Here is a 15929-nt window from a genome sequence, read left to right on the forward strand (position 1 = left end):
ATGTGCTTCATCCACCCAGCTCTAGAGTATTTGATTATTGTAGTATTCACTGAGGATATTTTTATTTATGCAGTAAAATAAACTAGTCCAATTTCTTAGTTTAGATACTGCAATTTGCTCTGGGCTCAAGTTGTGCCATATAGGTGGTACGATAAAAGTATTGCTTTGCCTCTACAATAAAACCTCAAACTCTCAAGAGTTGAAATAAAAAGGAGAAAAGGGAACTTGGCATGTTTCTTCATAGGGTTGTAAAAGTGGAGCTTCCTTTGCAGAACATGAATGTATTCAACTATGGAAATATCCTATGTCTCATGCTGAAGCTGTAAAAGGGCAGAAATAATATTCTTTTAATGAGCATGAAACCCTAGGATTGAAGTCTTGTTGATGCATTACTGTTCAATCCAGACAAATGGGAAGAAATTTTACCTTAGGTTGAGAAAGTCTCAGCCATCACTGGTTAGATCTTGTTCCACCTTCTAGGTAGGAAAACAGTGTGATGACTGTGACCATAAACACATGCCATTAGACAGTATTCTAAAGCATTGCCCAACTCCTTTCCTAGCACTGGCTTAATGAACTTTAAAAGAACTTGTTCACATCCGTGATTTGAGTGTTTCACTTACACAATTGTTTCTGGCAAAGGGAAGGAGTTGAAATTTTACATTTACTATTTGGAGAGTGGGACAATTAAAGTTTCTCATTGTTTGAGGACAATGCCTAAATTAACAGTATTCATAAACTCCAACAAGTACTGTTTCAGCTTCTATATTCACATAACCAAAGGCCAAAGTCCTTACTCATGCCTGGGTGAAGTTCCTCATTTTCCTCATTTCACTGGTATGTACAGATTTTCTTGTAGTTCACTTTAGAAAGGCTTCCCTTGCAAACAGTATCTAATGACCCACTATAAACAAAAGTCGCCATTCTATTTTTAATATTTGTATGTCACCAATTTGTATTTTTGTCTCAATAAATATATCAACAGTGTTATCTGTGTTTTCCTATTTCTTTGACAAGTTTTGGGGCTGGAGCTGTGCTTCAGGGAGCTAACACTGGCCTTGAATATGCAAGACCCTGCACTATCCAAACACTATGAAAAAAGTATTTATGTTTAAAAGTTACCTGCACATGAATGCTGCTTCAGGTTAAACTTACTGGTATGTACTTGGAGCCATTACAACAATCAGATGACTAAATTTAAACATCTTAATGGGAAAAGCCTTTACAAACGAGTCCTAATAGGCTGCCTTCCTCAAAAAAGACATTTACTTAATTTTTGGACATGTTAATTGTAAACCCACAACTCAGAAGGTTGACACAGGAATACTGGTGCAAATTTAAGGCTACCCTGGGCTACAGTGTAAGACCCTATCTTTAGAAGTTAAAGGGCATGGCTGTGCAGTGGTGGTGCAAGCCTTTAATCCCAGCACTTGGAAGGCAGATGGATCTCTGCTGAGTTCAAGGCCGACCTGGTCTACAAGAGCTAGTTCCAGCCGGGTGGTGGTGGCGCACGCCTTTAATCCCAGCACTCAGGAGACAGAGGCAGGCGGATCTCTGTGAGTTCGAGACCAGCCTGGTCTACAAGAGCTAGCTCCAGGACAGGCTCTAAAGCTGCAGAGAAACCCTGTCTCGAGGGGAAAAAAAAAAAAAAAAAAAAAAAAAAGAGCTAGTTCCAGGACAGACTCAGAAGCTACAGAGAAACCCTGTCTCCAAAAAAAAAAAAAAAAAAAAAATTAAAGGGCACATGTGCAAACTGTTTAATGAAGCCTGGTCAAAGTATTACTTCAGACAATTTACTGTTCTAAGCCAATCTACAAACTGCATTTGGGGACTACAGTGAATTTTGGAGGGGAGGGGGAATGAATGACACAGTTCTACAAATATAGTTGCTATCTGTAAGGTCTTAACCATCCTCATTTTTCAATGTTACAGCAAAGTTTCCATTAAAGATGCTTTTCTAGAATTCTGTTGAATCATTCTTGGTCTTTGGAGTATATCAAGTGTAGTATCTGTTCATTTACCCTCTCAATAATTTCCATTGAATTTTAAGCTTCATACAAGCCCCAAGAAAGATATGCTAACAATAAAAACAAGTTCCCAAGTTAAATCTTTACTTAAAAAAAAAAATCACTAATAAAATGCTAGTTATATTGATAAAATTTTTCATTATTAACGAAAAGGAATTTCAGTTGTCTGAATTATACTTTTTCCTTAAGGCCTGAAATTATAATTACTACACACAACCTAGCACTTAAATGCTTAAAGTGATATCCCCAGACCTGACAGTTAGAAAAGGATTGTTATCCAAAACCAGTCTGTCAGTCTCTGGGAATATCCCCTAAAATGTACATTTACATATCCCACTAATAAAAAGCACTCTCAAACCCAGCCAATACAATGAAGAGTTTACCACTGCTGGGCCAGAGGAGTACAGCTCTAGAGATGGAGCTGCCACCAAGACTGGAAAGCTACATGCAGCCCAAGAATCAAGTCTCAAGATCTTAACAGTCTTGCAGACACTGGAGAACCAAAAGATCCCCAATTCTCATATAAACCATAGCTAGTAGGACTTCAGTAAACTGCTTTTTCAAGTGTGTGTAAGGGGGAGATACTAAAAGTAAAACTAATTCCTACACATTTTAGAGAAAAGGGATATGCCCTATTAAACCACTGTTTGGACCTAGATAATGGCTAAGAACTAAATTCCAAGGTCACTGAGGTCAGACAGGTTCCCACTTACCTCTTCCAGCATTCACCAGACTCCAATCGAGCTTAAATATCAGATAAATATTAAGGAGAATATTAGAAAAAACTCTACCCTCATATCAGTATATGATGATGGCCTAAGCTATTTTAGTTAGAAAAACACCTTTTTCATGAAGACAAAGCATTAGAAATTCTCAATGTAAATTAAACTCAACTAACCTGCAGTGGGGCAAATTAAGCACAAACTAACAATAAATGCCAATCCTAATTGCACTAAAGACAAAAGTAAGATGTGCTGGCCCAAGAGTTCTTTCCTGGACCTTAAGTGAGCAAAAAGTCTAATCATTCAAGTAACGCAATAAAAGGCCCATTACAATGTTATAAACTTTCAGAATGCCTGAGACATACATCTCCAAGAGTATAAGCAATGAACATTGCTTAGGTATCTAGCAGGGAAGCTAGCAATACAAACAGAAAGGGTTGTATGCTTACCTTCAACTTTTAAAGGCTGTACATACAAATTAAAGATAACAGCAGACAGAATGCAGGGGCTCTGTAGACTGCAAACTGGTAACTCTTGAGCCTTGCCTGATTAGACTATCAACCACCCTTCCCACTAATACTATATGCCTCCACTATGAGAACTGTTAGCGAAACGTGCTTCATAAAGTTTTATTGATGGCATTTATCCCATGGTTTAACATGTTAATTATACTGTAATAAACATGGCTTTAATATTAAACTTTTCCTTATTATCCAAAGTCACCACAGTCCATTTCAGTAAATATAAAAATATATGCTTAATACTTTGTACAATACTGGTTTTTGGTCCAAACAAAACTGGATCAGAAAAGCCAATAAATTCAACTTTAAGAATCCCCAATTTTTTTTAAAGATTTCCAAATGGATTTAGGCAACTTTGAATAATGGGATTTACATAATAAAATCTGAGACAAGACTAAACAAACAAAAATATGTCTAACACAAAATTAAAATTTCAAGTTCACAGATTTATGTTATGCCAAAAAAGTACAGAAACAATATTGTATTTACAGAAGTTTCATAATAAAATAATGAAAAAGGCAAGACAGTCGATAGAATGAAAATATAGAAATAGCATATACTTATTAAATGGAGAATGAACTAGATCTAACAAGTCCTTAGCATGGACCATTCTTTAATCAGGCTTTCTCTATCAGAATTTTTCTGTGCACAATACATCCAACTCACTTCACACATACACCACCACAAACTCCGCATAGAAATCATTCATCTCAAAGTCCCCTAATCTATACAGGATTCTAATCTATACAGAATTCCCCAGATATAATTACAGTTTCAATGCGTTCCAGTAACGCTTTATCAACGCACATAGCGGTGCAGACAGGATCTATACAAAGCCATTCACCGTGCAGGCTCTATTCCTGGGTACAGCCAGACTATGCCAATCAGTGAATAATGTGCTGGGTCATAAAATGTTTTTGCTGAAGAATCAGTCAGTCATCAGTCTAGCTATTATTTTCAAAAGAGAATGAGATACGGGAATGGGACGTCCGTAAAGAAAAATGAGGGCAATTCCAAAGTTAAAGAAGTCCTTGGACAGATCTGACTTCCGATAAGCCCAGCATGTAGTACAATCCAGTATCTGAAAGCAGGCACTCGCTGCTGATAAACGGTTGGGTATAACACCTTTGTAACCTTTATTTCCTGCGTCTAACAGCAGTCTTTATCTTGCGACCAGAAACTGAAGTTCCGGAAGAAGAGAACATATTTTTCCCATTTGACCTGTGAAAATAAAACATTATGTTACATGACGCTCAGGACAGAGAACTCATAACCACTTAACAGTATCAGCAACAAAATGGGGAGAAGTGAGGAAAATGCTGTTGTTACAAGCAAACACCTTCTGCTATACCTGGCCTATAACTTGCTGCTCCTGTTTCAGATTGTAATTTAATCCCCCAAATTACAATATCATAAACTGATACTGGATAACTATTACCCTAACTATATTACTGCCTGATTTACTTTTAGAAACAGACACATCTTTACCAGTGTAAATTCTCGATGAAATAAAATCATCTCTTACCCCAATGTAAATGACGCTGGAGACTGGCTGAATGGGAAGCCCCCTGAACCTGAGGGTTGGGCTGAGGCTGCAGGCGTGCTGGGATTTGCACCAAATGTGAACACTCCTGATGGATTATTGTTTGTGAAGTTGAAATTTGTAGTGCTGCTGCCAAATTGGAAAACAGAACCTATACAAATTAAGCAGAAATATCCCATTAATGACACAATATTGTTTAAGATAGACTTTGACCTGGACATATTAAACTTGAGAAAAATTAAGATCTTAGCAAGGCGTGATAACGCACGCCTCTCGTCCCAGCACTCAGGATGCAGAGGGGAGAGAATCTATGTGAGTTCAAAGCCAGCCTGGGTCTAAGAGCCAGTTTCAGGCCAACCAGGGCTGCCACAAAACAGAAATTTTAGAGCACACATGACCTAAGTACAAACACCAGAATGGTGAACCCTAACCAATAACCAAACAAAAATAAGATGAACAAAACTAAGATGACCCTTACAAACCAGGAAAAAAAAAAAAAAACCTAAAGGACAGAATAGTCAGAATTCACAAAAATAGAAAATGCATATAACCCAAATATGAGACTTATCACCCAACAGTAGCAGCATGATAACTGGTACCCACAGCAGGAAGTTAGCAATAAATAAATACCTTTAAAAATATAAGGTTTAACTTTCTATTCAGATTGCACCAAGAGAAACACATATGCTCCCCAAAGATCAATATCCTCTACTCTGTAACATGCAAAACAGCATTTCCAAACAGCCAAAACTGACACTAAGACCCAACAGCAAATGAATAGGCTGCCATTCAGTGATTCACTCTGCAGCAGTGACAAAGCGACATTCAACAGCACCACATGTAAAATTTAAGAGCCAAAGAAGCAAGACTACATCCAACATGAGCCCACTTGTATAGATAACTTATCAGGCAAAACTTTTATTTTCCCTACGTGTCAGGAAACAGAGTCCAATGGACAGAGCAGTGATCACCATTAGAGTGAAGAGAGAGGACTGTGATCAAAATGGACTCTGATCACGTGTCCTCCAGTTGTCTGCACACACAAGCAAATGTCCGAATGAGATGACTTTCATGTTTGTAAACTTTTCATGAGCTCATATTTCAATTAGAAAGTGTAATCAGTTGCATTTAAAAAGCCGCAAGAACTTTCGATGAGATGAGAGGTTAACTAGCAGCACTATCCAAATGCTGTGAAGCAACTAAGCACAAGTAAGGTGGAACTTCCCAAAGGAAATCCAAACACTGTTCCACTGCAGCCTACAGGAAAACAGGATGAAACAACCCATACCTAAGTCAGAGGAAGAAACGTTTTAAATACATTTTAATGCCATCAAATGCTGTGACTAATACTCTGTAATGTTTGTAGGTGGATGTAAAACACCACACTTCACTATTGTGTTAAGTCTAAAACATCAGAAAATAAGATGTGCACATGGTTTTAAAATTCAAAATAAAACAACAACAACAAAAAAAAAAAACCCATCCCAGACACCAGACTTAAAATATAGATTCCACGAGTCATTACACAACTTACTGGAATTGGGAGCTGTCCCAGAGCCAAATGCAGACTGACTAGGCTGCTGCCCAAACACAGGAGGCTGGCTGCTGCTTGACACTGCCCCAAAAGTAGGTGGTGGTGCGGGCTGGGAACCAGCAGAAAACAACGATGTTGAAGACGATATAGAGCCAAAGCTTGGAGGGTTCGGTTGGCTGGCACCTTGACTTTGTCCAAACGCTGGGGTCTGGTTAGCACCAAATGCTGGACTGGCAGATGGTGCTGAATGTCCAGTGCCAAATACAAAGGAGGATCCTGGAAGCGAAAAAATAAATCAAAAACATCAAGGTTTGTAGTGAGATTACTCCTGAGAAGCTCTGTAAACCACAAACCAATTTCAGGCCACTTTACAGGCTCTTACCCCGATCACAAGCATTGAATGATTAGAACAATGACACTATTTTCTAAAACGTGCACTAATTTAACAAAAACTTCAAAGAACAAAACTATCTTTGCAACCAACAACTTTCTACTAGAAGAAGGGGTGTACTTAAGACAGTGTCTTATACTGTTCCTCAGGCTAGCCTGGAACTCACTTAGCAACTTAGGTTCAACAATTTCTTTCTAAAATGATCTATCTTATATGTTGGGGAATATTATTTCAAGGTGTGTTACTTTTGTTTATGCTGTGGAATATTTGTTTACTGATGTAAAGATATGTTGCTTTTGCTTATGCTACATTTGATTAACTGTGAAGCTGTGATCTTTGCCTGTCTAAAACACCTGATAGTCTGATAAAAAGCGAAACGGCCAATAAAAAGGCAGGAGCAAGGATAGGTGGGGCTGGTAGACAGAGAATAAAAATAGGAGGAGAAACGAGGAAGAGGAGAAGCAAGAAGAGAACAAGGGGAGGAAGACTGAGGGCCAGCACAAAGTAAGAGTGAAAATAAGATACATAAGAAGTAAGAAAAGGAAAAAGCCCAGAGGCAAAAGTAGTATGGATAAGTTAAGAAAAGCTGGCAAGAAGCAAGCCAAGCTAAGGAGGGGCAATTATAAGTAAAAATAAGCTTCTGTGTGATTTATTTGGGAGCTGGGAGGCAGGCACCCCAAAAGAGCAAAAAACAACTAACAACACTTACAAGTGACCTATAGGTCACTGTATGAGAACTCACATCCAATACATCATTATCATTATCTGGCTGCTTCAGAATTTGACATTTCAAAAGGCAACTTGAAAAAATTATGTATTTTTCCTAAAAATCAGTTTTTTTGTTTGATCTTTCTTTTTTGAGATAGGGTTTCTCTGTGTAGCCTTGGCTGTCCTGGAGCTCACTCTCTAGACCAGGCTGGCCTTAAACTCAAAGATCTACCTGTCTCTGCCTCTTGAGTGCTGGCATTAAAGGCATTCACTATCATGCCCAGCTTGAAAAAATTATTCTTAAGAGTTAAATATATTCACAGGCTGGTGAGTGAGATGGCTCAGTGGTTAAGAGCACTGACTGCTCTTCCAGAGGACCCAGGTTCAATTCCCAGCACCCCACATGGCAGCTCGCAGCTGTCTGTAACACCAGTTCCAGAGAATCTGACATCATTATACCAATGCATATAAAATAAAAGTTAAATAAAGTTTTAAAAAAAGTTAAATATTTTCAACCTGAACATTATTATGAATTAATATGAACTGCATTATTTCTCCACAAGTGAAAACTTACAATATTCTAGATGTGGGTGACTTAGAGGCACTCAAAAGCCACTTGAGCAAGATTATAACCTGCAAGAATGTGCTACAACTGTCACACTTTACAGCAAAACCAATTCAACTACAAAATCTACTCTCCCCCATAACTAAGTTACCTGAAGAGCTTGATGTGGTAGCTCCAAAACTGAACCCGGAAGATGCAGTACTGTTACTGCTGGCTCCTGATCCAAACACAAATGGAGGGGCAGCTGAGCCAGTGCTGGATGTGGTGGCTGGCTTGCTATCTTGAGGAAATAACAAAGACTGAGATGTACTGGACTCTGTAGAGTTACCGAAGGCAGAGCTGCTGACAGGATTGCTGGCCTGTCCAAACACAAAGGCTGCCACAGGAGGGTTGGAGGAAGAGGTGGAACTACCAAATATGCCACCACTGGATGAAGTGGCTGGTGCGCTGGAACTAGAAGAACTGCTATTCAAGAAGCTAAAAACTGGCTTTGCTACACCTTGATCTGTAAAACAATAATTGAGAAACAAACATAAATCCTTAAGAACAAATTGTCTAACAAAATTTTCCTATTACATAAACTAAGATTATTTTTATATAGTTTGACTCATCAAATAAACATCTATTAACACTTTGAAATGTCAAAGTGTCTACCTTTTATGATTTATGGATTTTCTCTTTAGTCAAAGACCTTTAAACATTCAAAAAAGGCCTATGGCTATGTATATAAATTTAATATGAAATACATAGCGCCTCATATACAAATCTAACTTGATATTGTATTCAGAAGCCAAATCTGGATAGTGGAAGCGAGGTGTACTTTTATGTGTTTGACCATAACATTTGTCATTTTACAGCAGCAGAAATTTATCCACATGAACAAATCAACCAGTCAACCTCCTCACAATACTGATTAGACCTCAGCATTTGCTAACCCCTGCTAACTAGTGCACAAAGTCACACTTGTGGCACCCTCAATTAGCTATGTACACATCTATTTCCTTGGCTGACACTGTCATCAGATTGTTAGTGCCTGCATGCCATTCTCAAATTCCTTGTCCATTCACTTTTCCTACAAGATGTACAAAATCTAAGAACTGAAATGAGGGGAACAGGAGAAATACTTTCCCCCAGGAATGTGTTCATTTTCTATGCTCAGCATTACCACCAGTGGAAATTAGAACGCTTAGAACATACAAGTCATGTTTATGCTGTACAACTATTGATTGTCAACTTGGAGGGAACCTTTAGATTTTTACATGGTAATCATGAATCTATAACCCGACAAACTTTCCTTTCCACTTTCCCAATATCCCAGCTCCAATGCTGCACAACATGCTATAGGTGAAGGTCAGGTCAAATCTGATCAAATGACAAGTAATTTTAATTCTGGCTTTTTTTTCAGGCTGTTTACAAATTTCCAAGTAAATATAAAAACTGCTCATGGCTATGTGAATTTCTCATTTGGGGGTAGATAATTCATTGAGTGTTTCCAAATTACTTTTCAAAGGTGTTAATAAAAGTGTCCAATTTACAATCTTTGCATGTCTGAAAATAGCTACATTTTGCTTTTATGTCTGATCGAATCTGGCTAGTTACAAAATGGTTCAAGATCATTTCATTTGTAGGGCACTGTTTGATGCTGGTAATAAAACCCAGGGCTTTGCCCAAGTCTTTGAGAATATTCTCTTTACCACTGAATTAATAGCTAGCTCAGTCATTTCCATTTTTAAGACCAGTGTCCTTTTAACTTTTAACTGAACGTGTGTAAGCATCAAATATCCCTGAAGCTAGAGTTACAGGCAGTTCTGAGCCACCTAAAATGGGTGCTGGGACCCAAACTTGTATCCTCTTTAAAGAGCAGTCTGCATAGCTCCAGCTTCAGTGTCTTATTTTACATTCAGAAAATATTCATGTCAATGTTCTAACATTTCCCTAGACCATTCAATTTCAGAGTCCCTACAAGTGCAGCTGTCCGTTACTGCACTGCACTGGAAAACCCCATTACAGTAGTCAGACTATCTAGATGATGTTCTTCCTACTACTCCACCGGCCAGACAGCTTTACTTCAAAAACCTTCTTTAGCTTTTTAATGGGTTTTACCTTCCCCCTTTCTTAGTTCTCAAAATTTTCTGTTTTCTTAGAGTTTAATTATATTTACTGCCTATGTTTCTCAAATGCATTGACTCATTATCCATGAGTGATTGTTTACAAGTGATTATACTTATAAACTAAAACTTAACATAAAAATGCATCATTTTAATTATAATGTCCAAATGATAGAAAGACATATAAAGTGTCCCATTTTGTACTTTCTATTACAGCTGTATTTCACAAAATCAGATACCATCAGAGCCATGGGTATTTGGTTCAATTAAAACAGAAAAGTCTGAGCTCTTTCCTCAAGACTTCTAAACACAACTTGCAAAAAATAGTTTTTTAGTACTTACCAGTTGTAGTACTGGTTTGACTTCCAAACGAAAACGTGGGCTTGGCTAGCTGCTCCGACTCTTTCACAGATGGTTTTGCCACACTGAAACTGAATGTCGGCTTGGAAGAACTCTCATCTTTGGTTTGCTCCGAATTTCCAAAGGAAAATACTGGTTGACACTTTGGCTCCTCATTGTCGGCTTTCTTTCCAAATACCAAAGAAGTAGAAGTAACAGGTTCTTGCTGTTTCTCCTCTGTCCTTCCCAAAACAAACATTGAGGCAGACTCTACGTTACCAAAAGTGAACCCGCCCTTGGTGACAGAAGAATCTTCTTTCTTTGCTTCTGTTGTCTTGTACGTGAAAGGGGTCACTGAGACACCCTTAGTTTCTATGGTTCCAAAATTGAAGCCACTCTTGTTATCTGAGGTCACTGTGGTGTCAGAAGCAGCAGCGGGAGGGTTACTAACACCTGCACCAAAGCTAAAGCCTGCAGATGAAGACTTAGGGAGCTCCTCTTTCTTTTCTTGCTGCCCAAGAGTAGATACCCCAAACTGAAATGGAGCTGAAGAAGCTGGGTTGCTTAAGCCAGAAGTCAGTCCAAACTTAAAATGATCATTCTTGCTGTCATTTTTAATTTCTTCAGGTTTGGAATCAGAAGACACTCCGAATTTAAAATCTCCAGTTGGTTTAGAAAATTTAAAGTTTGTATTCATGGAGTTTGTAGACCCAGAGTCTGATGAAGCGCCTAATTTGAATCCTCCCTGATCTCCAAATTTAAAATTTCCAGTGCTTGTAAAAGTTTGAGAAAGTCCAGAAGAGGATGATGGAATACCAAATTTGAAGGCTGAGGGTACTGGATTTGAAGATGAAGAAGATGTCCCAAAGCCTTCAAAAATAGAAAACACAAAAAGACACCAAATTAATGTGCTTATCCTGAAAGCCACATCATAGGACAATTCCGAAAAGACCCATATGCCACTTCCATCTCTAAGACTGGAAGGTCAAGAAAGGTAAGAGAACATGTGTTGGTGAGGACACTGAGAACAGCAGGTACTTCCCCATCTGGTAGCTAGAGATCGAAACTATGAATGATTACAAAAAAAAAAAAAAAAAAAAAAATCGAAATCATATATCCTCTAAAACTCAGCAATTTTTGAGCTGGAGATTTGTCTTATGATAAATTGAGACACACAAAATACTGTGAGGTCCAGGCAGCTTGAAGGATAAAAACCAAAAACATGGCAAAAGTAACCCTGGATAAAAACAAATGTGAAAAGAAAAGATAGGTGATATACAACATTCCTGACAAGAAAGAAGGAAATCAGACTATCTAGAATGGCAGTGTTTGCTTAGGACAGGTATAAAAGCCCTTTTGGAAGGTAAAGCATTGCACTAGCCATTATTACTACCTTTGGGCTACAGAGACTTCCAGAACAGGCTCCAAGGCTACACAGAGAAACTCTGCCTCGAAAAGCCAGGGGGGAAAAAAAAAGGTCAGGCTTTTGGGTGATGCAAATACTAGATTACTGGCCTATGCCACCATTTGGTAAGAGTTCTCTTGTACTCAGACATACTCAGAGTGTAAATGATTTAAAGTAAAGTCCTAAGGGTGTTAAGTTTTCAGTTATGGAAGAGTCAAGTTCATACCCCAACCTGGAAACTGAGTAACACAAAATTCCTTACCCAGATACACAGATCTTGACACTAAGATGCAACTAATTTGATTTTACCGTCATCATACAAATACAACAGAAAAGAAAACAAAAAAAACCCAAGGACCATATCTCATTTTCCATAATTACTCAGAGAATGGGTTCCTTGAAAAACAAATCTCCCCCCATATATTCACTTTTAACTAGGTATTAGAGAGCTTCTTTGCCAGCGTCTTACCTTTAAACTCTGACTTTGTGCCTGGCTTTGCACTTTCACATGCTATGCACTTGGTAGAGTCCGCTTTATTTTGCACTAGGCACACTTCACAGTCCCAGCTGCCCTCAGGTTTTTTGAACTTATCCAATCCTAGACAGCCTCCAGAAGACAGAGAGTCAGAGACAAGGCTGCTGTTTGAGGCAGATACTGAACCTAGAAGCAATGGGAAAACTGATGAAAATTTTAATTTACATTATCATACCATCTTTGGGTAGTCCTGGACATCCTGGAACTCACTCTTGTAGTACCATCCTTAATGACACCACTGACTACACATTTTTTTTTTCAAATTTCCTTAACCCTTCCTATTAAATCATATACACAGCCGGAAAGGGAGCTTTATATTGTTCTAAATAGGACTGACTTCTCATATTTCATTTAACACTGGAAATGAACATCTTGAACCTTAGTGATCTTACTCTTAAATTCAAGTTTGAGCTAATGCCAGTTTATTTGTTTAAAATTTGGGGTTGGGATTATGGTTTAGTGGTTCAAGTGCTTACAAACAAAAGAAAGGACCACAGTTCCCCTCTGAGATCCCTGAGAATTATAGGCATAGGCATATCCCACCTATAATTCTAGCCTTGGAAGGTGAAAACAAGGGAACCTTACAGCAAGTTAGCTAGCAAGCTCTGTGTTTTAATGAGACCCAGCAACAAAATTTAAGATAGGGAAAAAGACCAGGCCACCAGAGACACACATACCATACACATGTACACAGCCCACACAGACACATGGAAAAACAGGTGGGCTATATTTTCACAAATTAGGGGCTAGGACCTGGGGAGACGGCTCAGTCAAGTACATATCTTTCAAAAACAAGAAGCTTGAATTTGATTCCCAGTAACAACATTTAAAGATAAAATGTGAAAATTTAGGGGTTTAAGACTAAAAAATTGCGGCTGGGTTTGCTGGCACACGGCCTTTAATTCCAACACTCCAAGAGGCAGGCAAAGCAGATTTCTGAATTCAAGGTCAGTCTGGCCTCTGTAACAAGTTTCAGGCCAGCCAGGGTCACACATGTCCTTAATAATGTACAAATTCCTTCAATTATTACAGACATGTAAAATACAAGATGTAAATTTCAGGCAAAACACAAAATGCATGGCCATCTACATTGAAATTATTTGAAAAATAATTTTCCCACAGACCAGCCCCATGTCTACTACTTTTACACATTCTCACTAGAAGCTATTTTACAGGTATTTACTAACGTAACTGAATTATAAGACATAACGATTACTAAAATAATATGAAACAAATATGCTCCTGGTCTAAAAGGGAAAAAATATAATACATATGGTAACACAACCAGCAAGTGACAGATCTTAAGTGTGCAAAAGAGGAAAACAGAAAGGAGTAGGAAAATAAAGGTAATGACTCACTCAAGTGACACTGGAAGGAGGAATCAAGGTATAAACCAGAGCCCAGATACATCCATTTATCCTTGGGTCCATCTAAGCAACCTCTACCTGTTCATTCTCCAGAGTTATGGAAACAGTCTCAGCAGTTTTAAATATGTTCTGTTCTCTTTTGCCAGCAAAACTGCTGTCTGGTGTCTGTCACTGATCCACTACCTACCTGACAACTGACAAAGTATCTCTCACTTTCAGTGATGGTTTTAAGCACTAGTGTAACCATTTCTTCATCTCTATCTGCAACCCACACTTCCCTGCTCTTTATAAGCTTATGTAGAAGGCCCCAGTCTTTATATTTCCCAAGTACAATCAATCTGTCTGAGCCTTCTGCTATTGTTGAGTCTTCTCATTTCTTTTTTGAGAATTTCATGAGTACAATGTATTTTCATCATATCCACTTCTCTACTCCAAGAACTCCCATGACCTCCACCCACATCTAAAAATGTATGTCCTCTTCTATAGTAGTTATATAGATGTATGTAAAACACACAAAGTCTCACCCACATGGTCATGACTGTAGACTAACCACTTGGACATGAGCAACCCATCAGGGGGCTCATAACTGAAGAAAACAGTCTCCCTCCCTCAACAGCCAAAAGCAAACAGGAATAGGACCTCATAAGCCCTTCTCGCACTTTGTGCTGGAATATTGACAGATATGCATGGTCTTGTGTGGGTCTTATGCACTAAAGGTTCATGAGTACAAGAACTCTGTCACATCTAGAAGAAACAATTTTGCAGTATTCTTCCCAGCCTGATCATCTTTTCTATGGATAGTTAGTTCCCTTACTAAAACACTTGGTCTTGGTCTTATTCTAGTCACCTTCTTCAGAGACTATTCTGCCCCAGCGTTTTCCTCTATATGGTTAATCCAAGTTCAATGTTTGATTTCTTCCAGGCCCTTAAATTCGCAGAGTTCAGCTTGGAGCTCTATCCCTTAATTGACTCAACTCACATCTACTCACTTGATTTCAAATATCAAACTATTTACTATGATCTCCTCAATCTACACCCCAGCCCCAAGGAGCTGTAGTCCCTATGATGTAGCCAAAGGCCTCACAAATATATCTGAATGCCAACTTCAGTAGTGTGAAGTTAATCTATCTTTAACCATACATTGTTCTAAATCCTCCCTTATCAACTCCATCATCTCATTCCTTATCACCATTATCTGCCATTAGGTTACTCATAATCTTCCTAAGATGCCTTTCCAAACTCTGCTGCCTTGAAGTACACTGTTCACAACCATTCCTTATTCTAGTTCTAGGGGATCTGATGCCCTCATCTGACCTCCATGGTACACATACATATATTCATGCATGCAGACATACATATAACACATACAGGCAAAACACTCATAAAATAAAACGAATAAGCATGTGTGCAAATCACTTGGATTCAATAGAATAAATTTAGAAAAAAAGAAAAAAAAAAAAAAAGAAAAAAAAAATAAAGTTTAAGCTTAGAAACATGACTCAGCACTTAAGAGTACTTGCTGCTCTTTAAGAGAATTGGAATTTAGTTCCCTCCTAAGTCCAGTTCCAGGGAATCCAATACCATCTTCTGGCTTCTACAGGCTAGCACACATGTGCTTATAAACAGATGCACAAACACACAATTTTTCCCCCAAAAGATAAAATGAGGGCTAGAGGTAAAGGCAAGTGATTTCTAGTTCCAGGCCAAATTTGGTGTGTGTGTACATGTATGTGTGGTATGTATGTTATGTTTGTATCAAGTTCCACACTAGCAATGCTTACATAGTTAGAACCTTTGCTTACGTAGTTAGAAGCTATCTAAAAACTAGTAAGAAAAAAATTAAAATATGATCAAATCATCCCTGTGCTGAAAATGACAGGGCATTGTGCCCAGAGTAAAGCTGGAGTTGCTTTCACAGGATTCCGTTGTTCCTGCATAAATTTGCTTCCTGATTCAAAGTTTCATTACCCATCTGTCAACAGAGTTCTAGCTTCCTGCATGCCTTTTCTGAGGTGAGGAGACAGTGCCAGATGGAAAGAGTCAAATATTTTGAATGAGGATTCTGATAGCTCATTTTTGACAGCAGAAAAAATTAGAAATAGGGGCATGATTTAAGAGCTCGGGCAAGGAATCTGGCTAGTAACAGATTCCCCACATTACAGAA

At 38.4% G+C, this 15929-nt stretch overlaps 1 protein-coding gene across 1 annotated transcript in view; it reads right to left on the bottom strand.

Moving 5' to 3' along the window:
• Positions 1-3364: 3364 nt before the first annotated feature.
• The window catches only part of Nup153 (nucleoporin 153), a 46246-nt gene continuing 33681 nt past the window's right edge, over positions 3365-15929 (bottom strand). Inside the window, 6 exon segments of the mRNA XM_038333998.1 lie at positions 3365-4491; positions 4796-4964; positions 6348-6623; positions 8163-8516; positions 10462-11328; positions 12333-12524. Of these exon segments, the coding sequence (XP_038189926.1) occupies positions 4407-4491; positions 4796-4964; positions 6348-6623; positions 8163-8516; positions 10462-11328; positions 12333-12524 (1943 nt within the window). The 3' untranslated portion in view covers positions 3365-4406.

This window comes from Arvicola amphibius, chromosome 6 (assembly GCF_903992535.2).
Source record: "Arvicola amphibius chromosome 6, mArvAmp1.2, whole genome shotgun sequence".
NCBI classification, from domain to species: Eukaryota; Metazoa; Chordata; class Mammalia; order Rodentia; family Cricetidae; genus Arvicola; species Arvicola amphibius.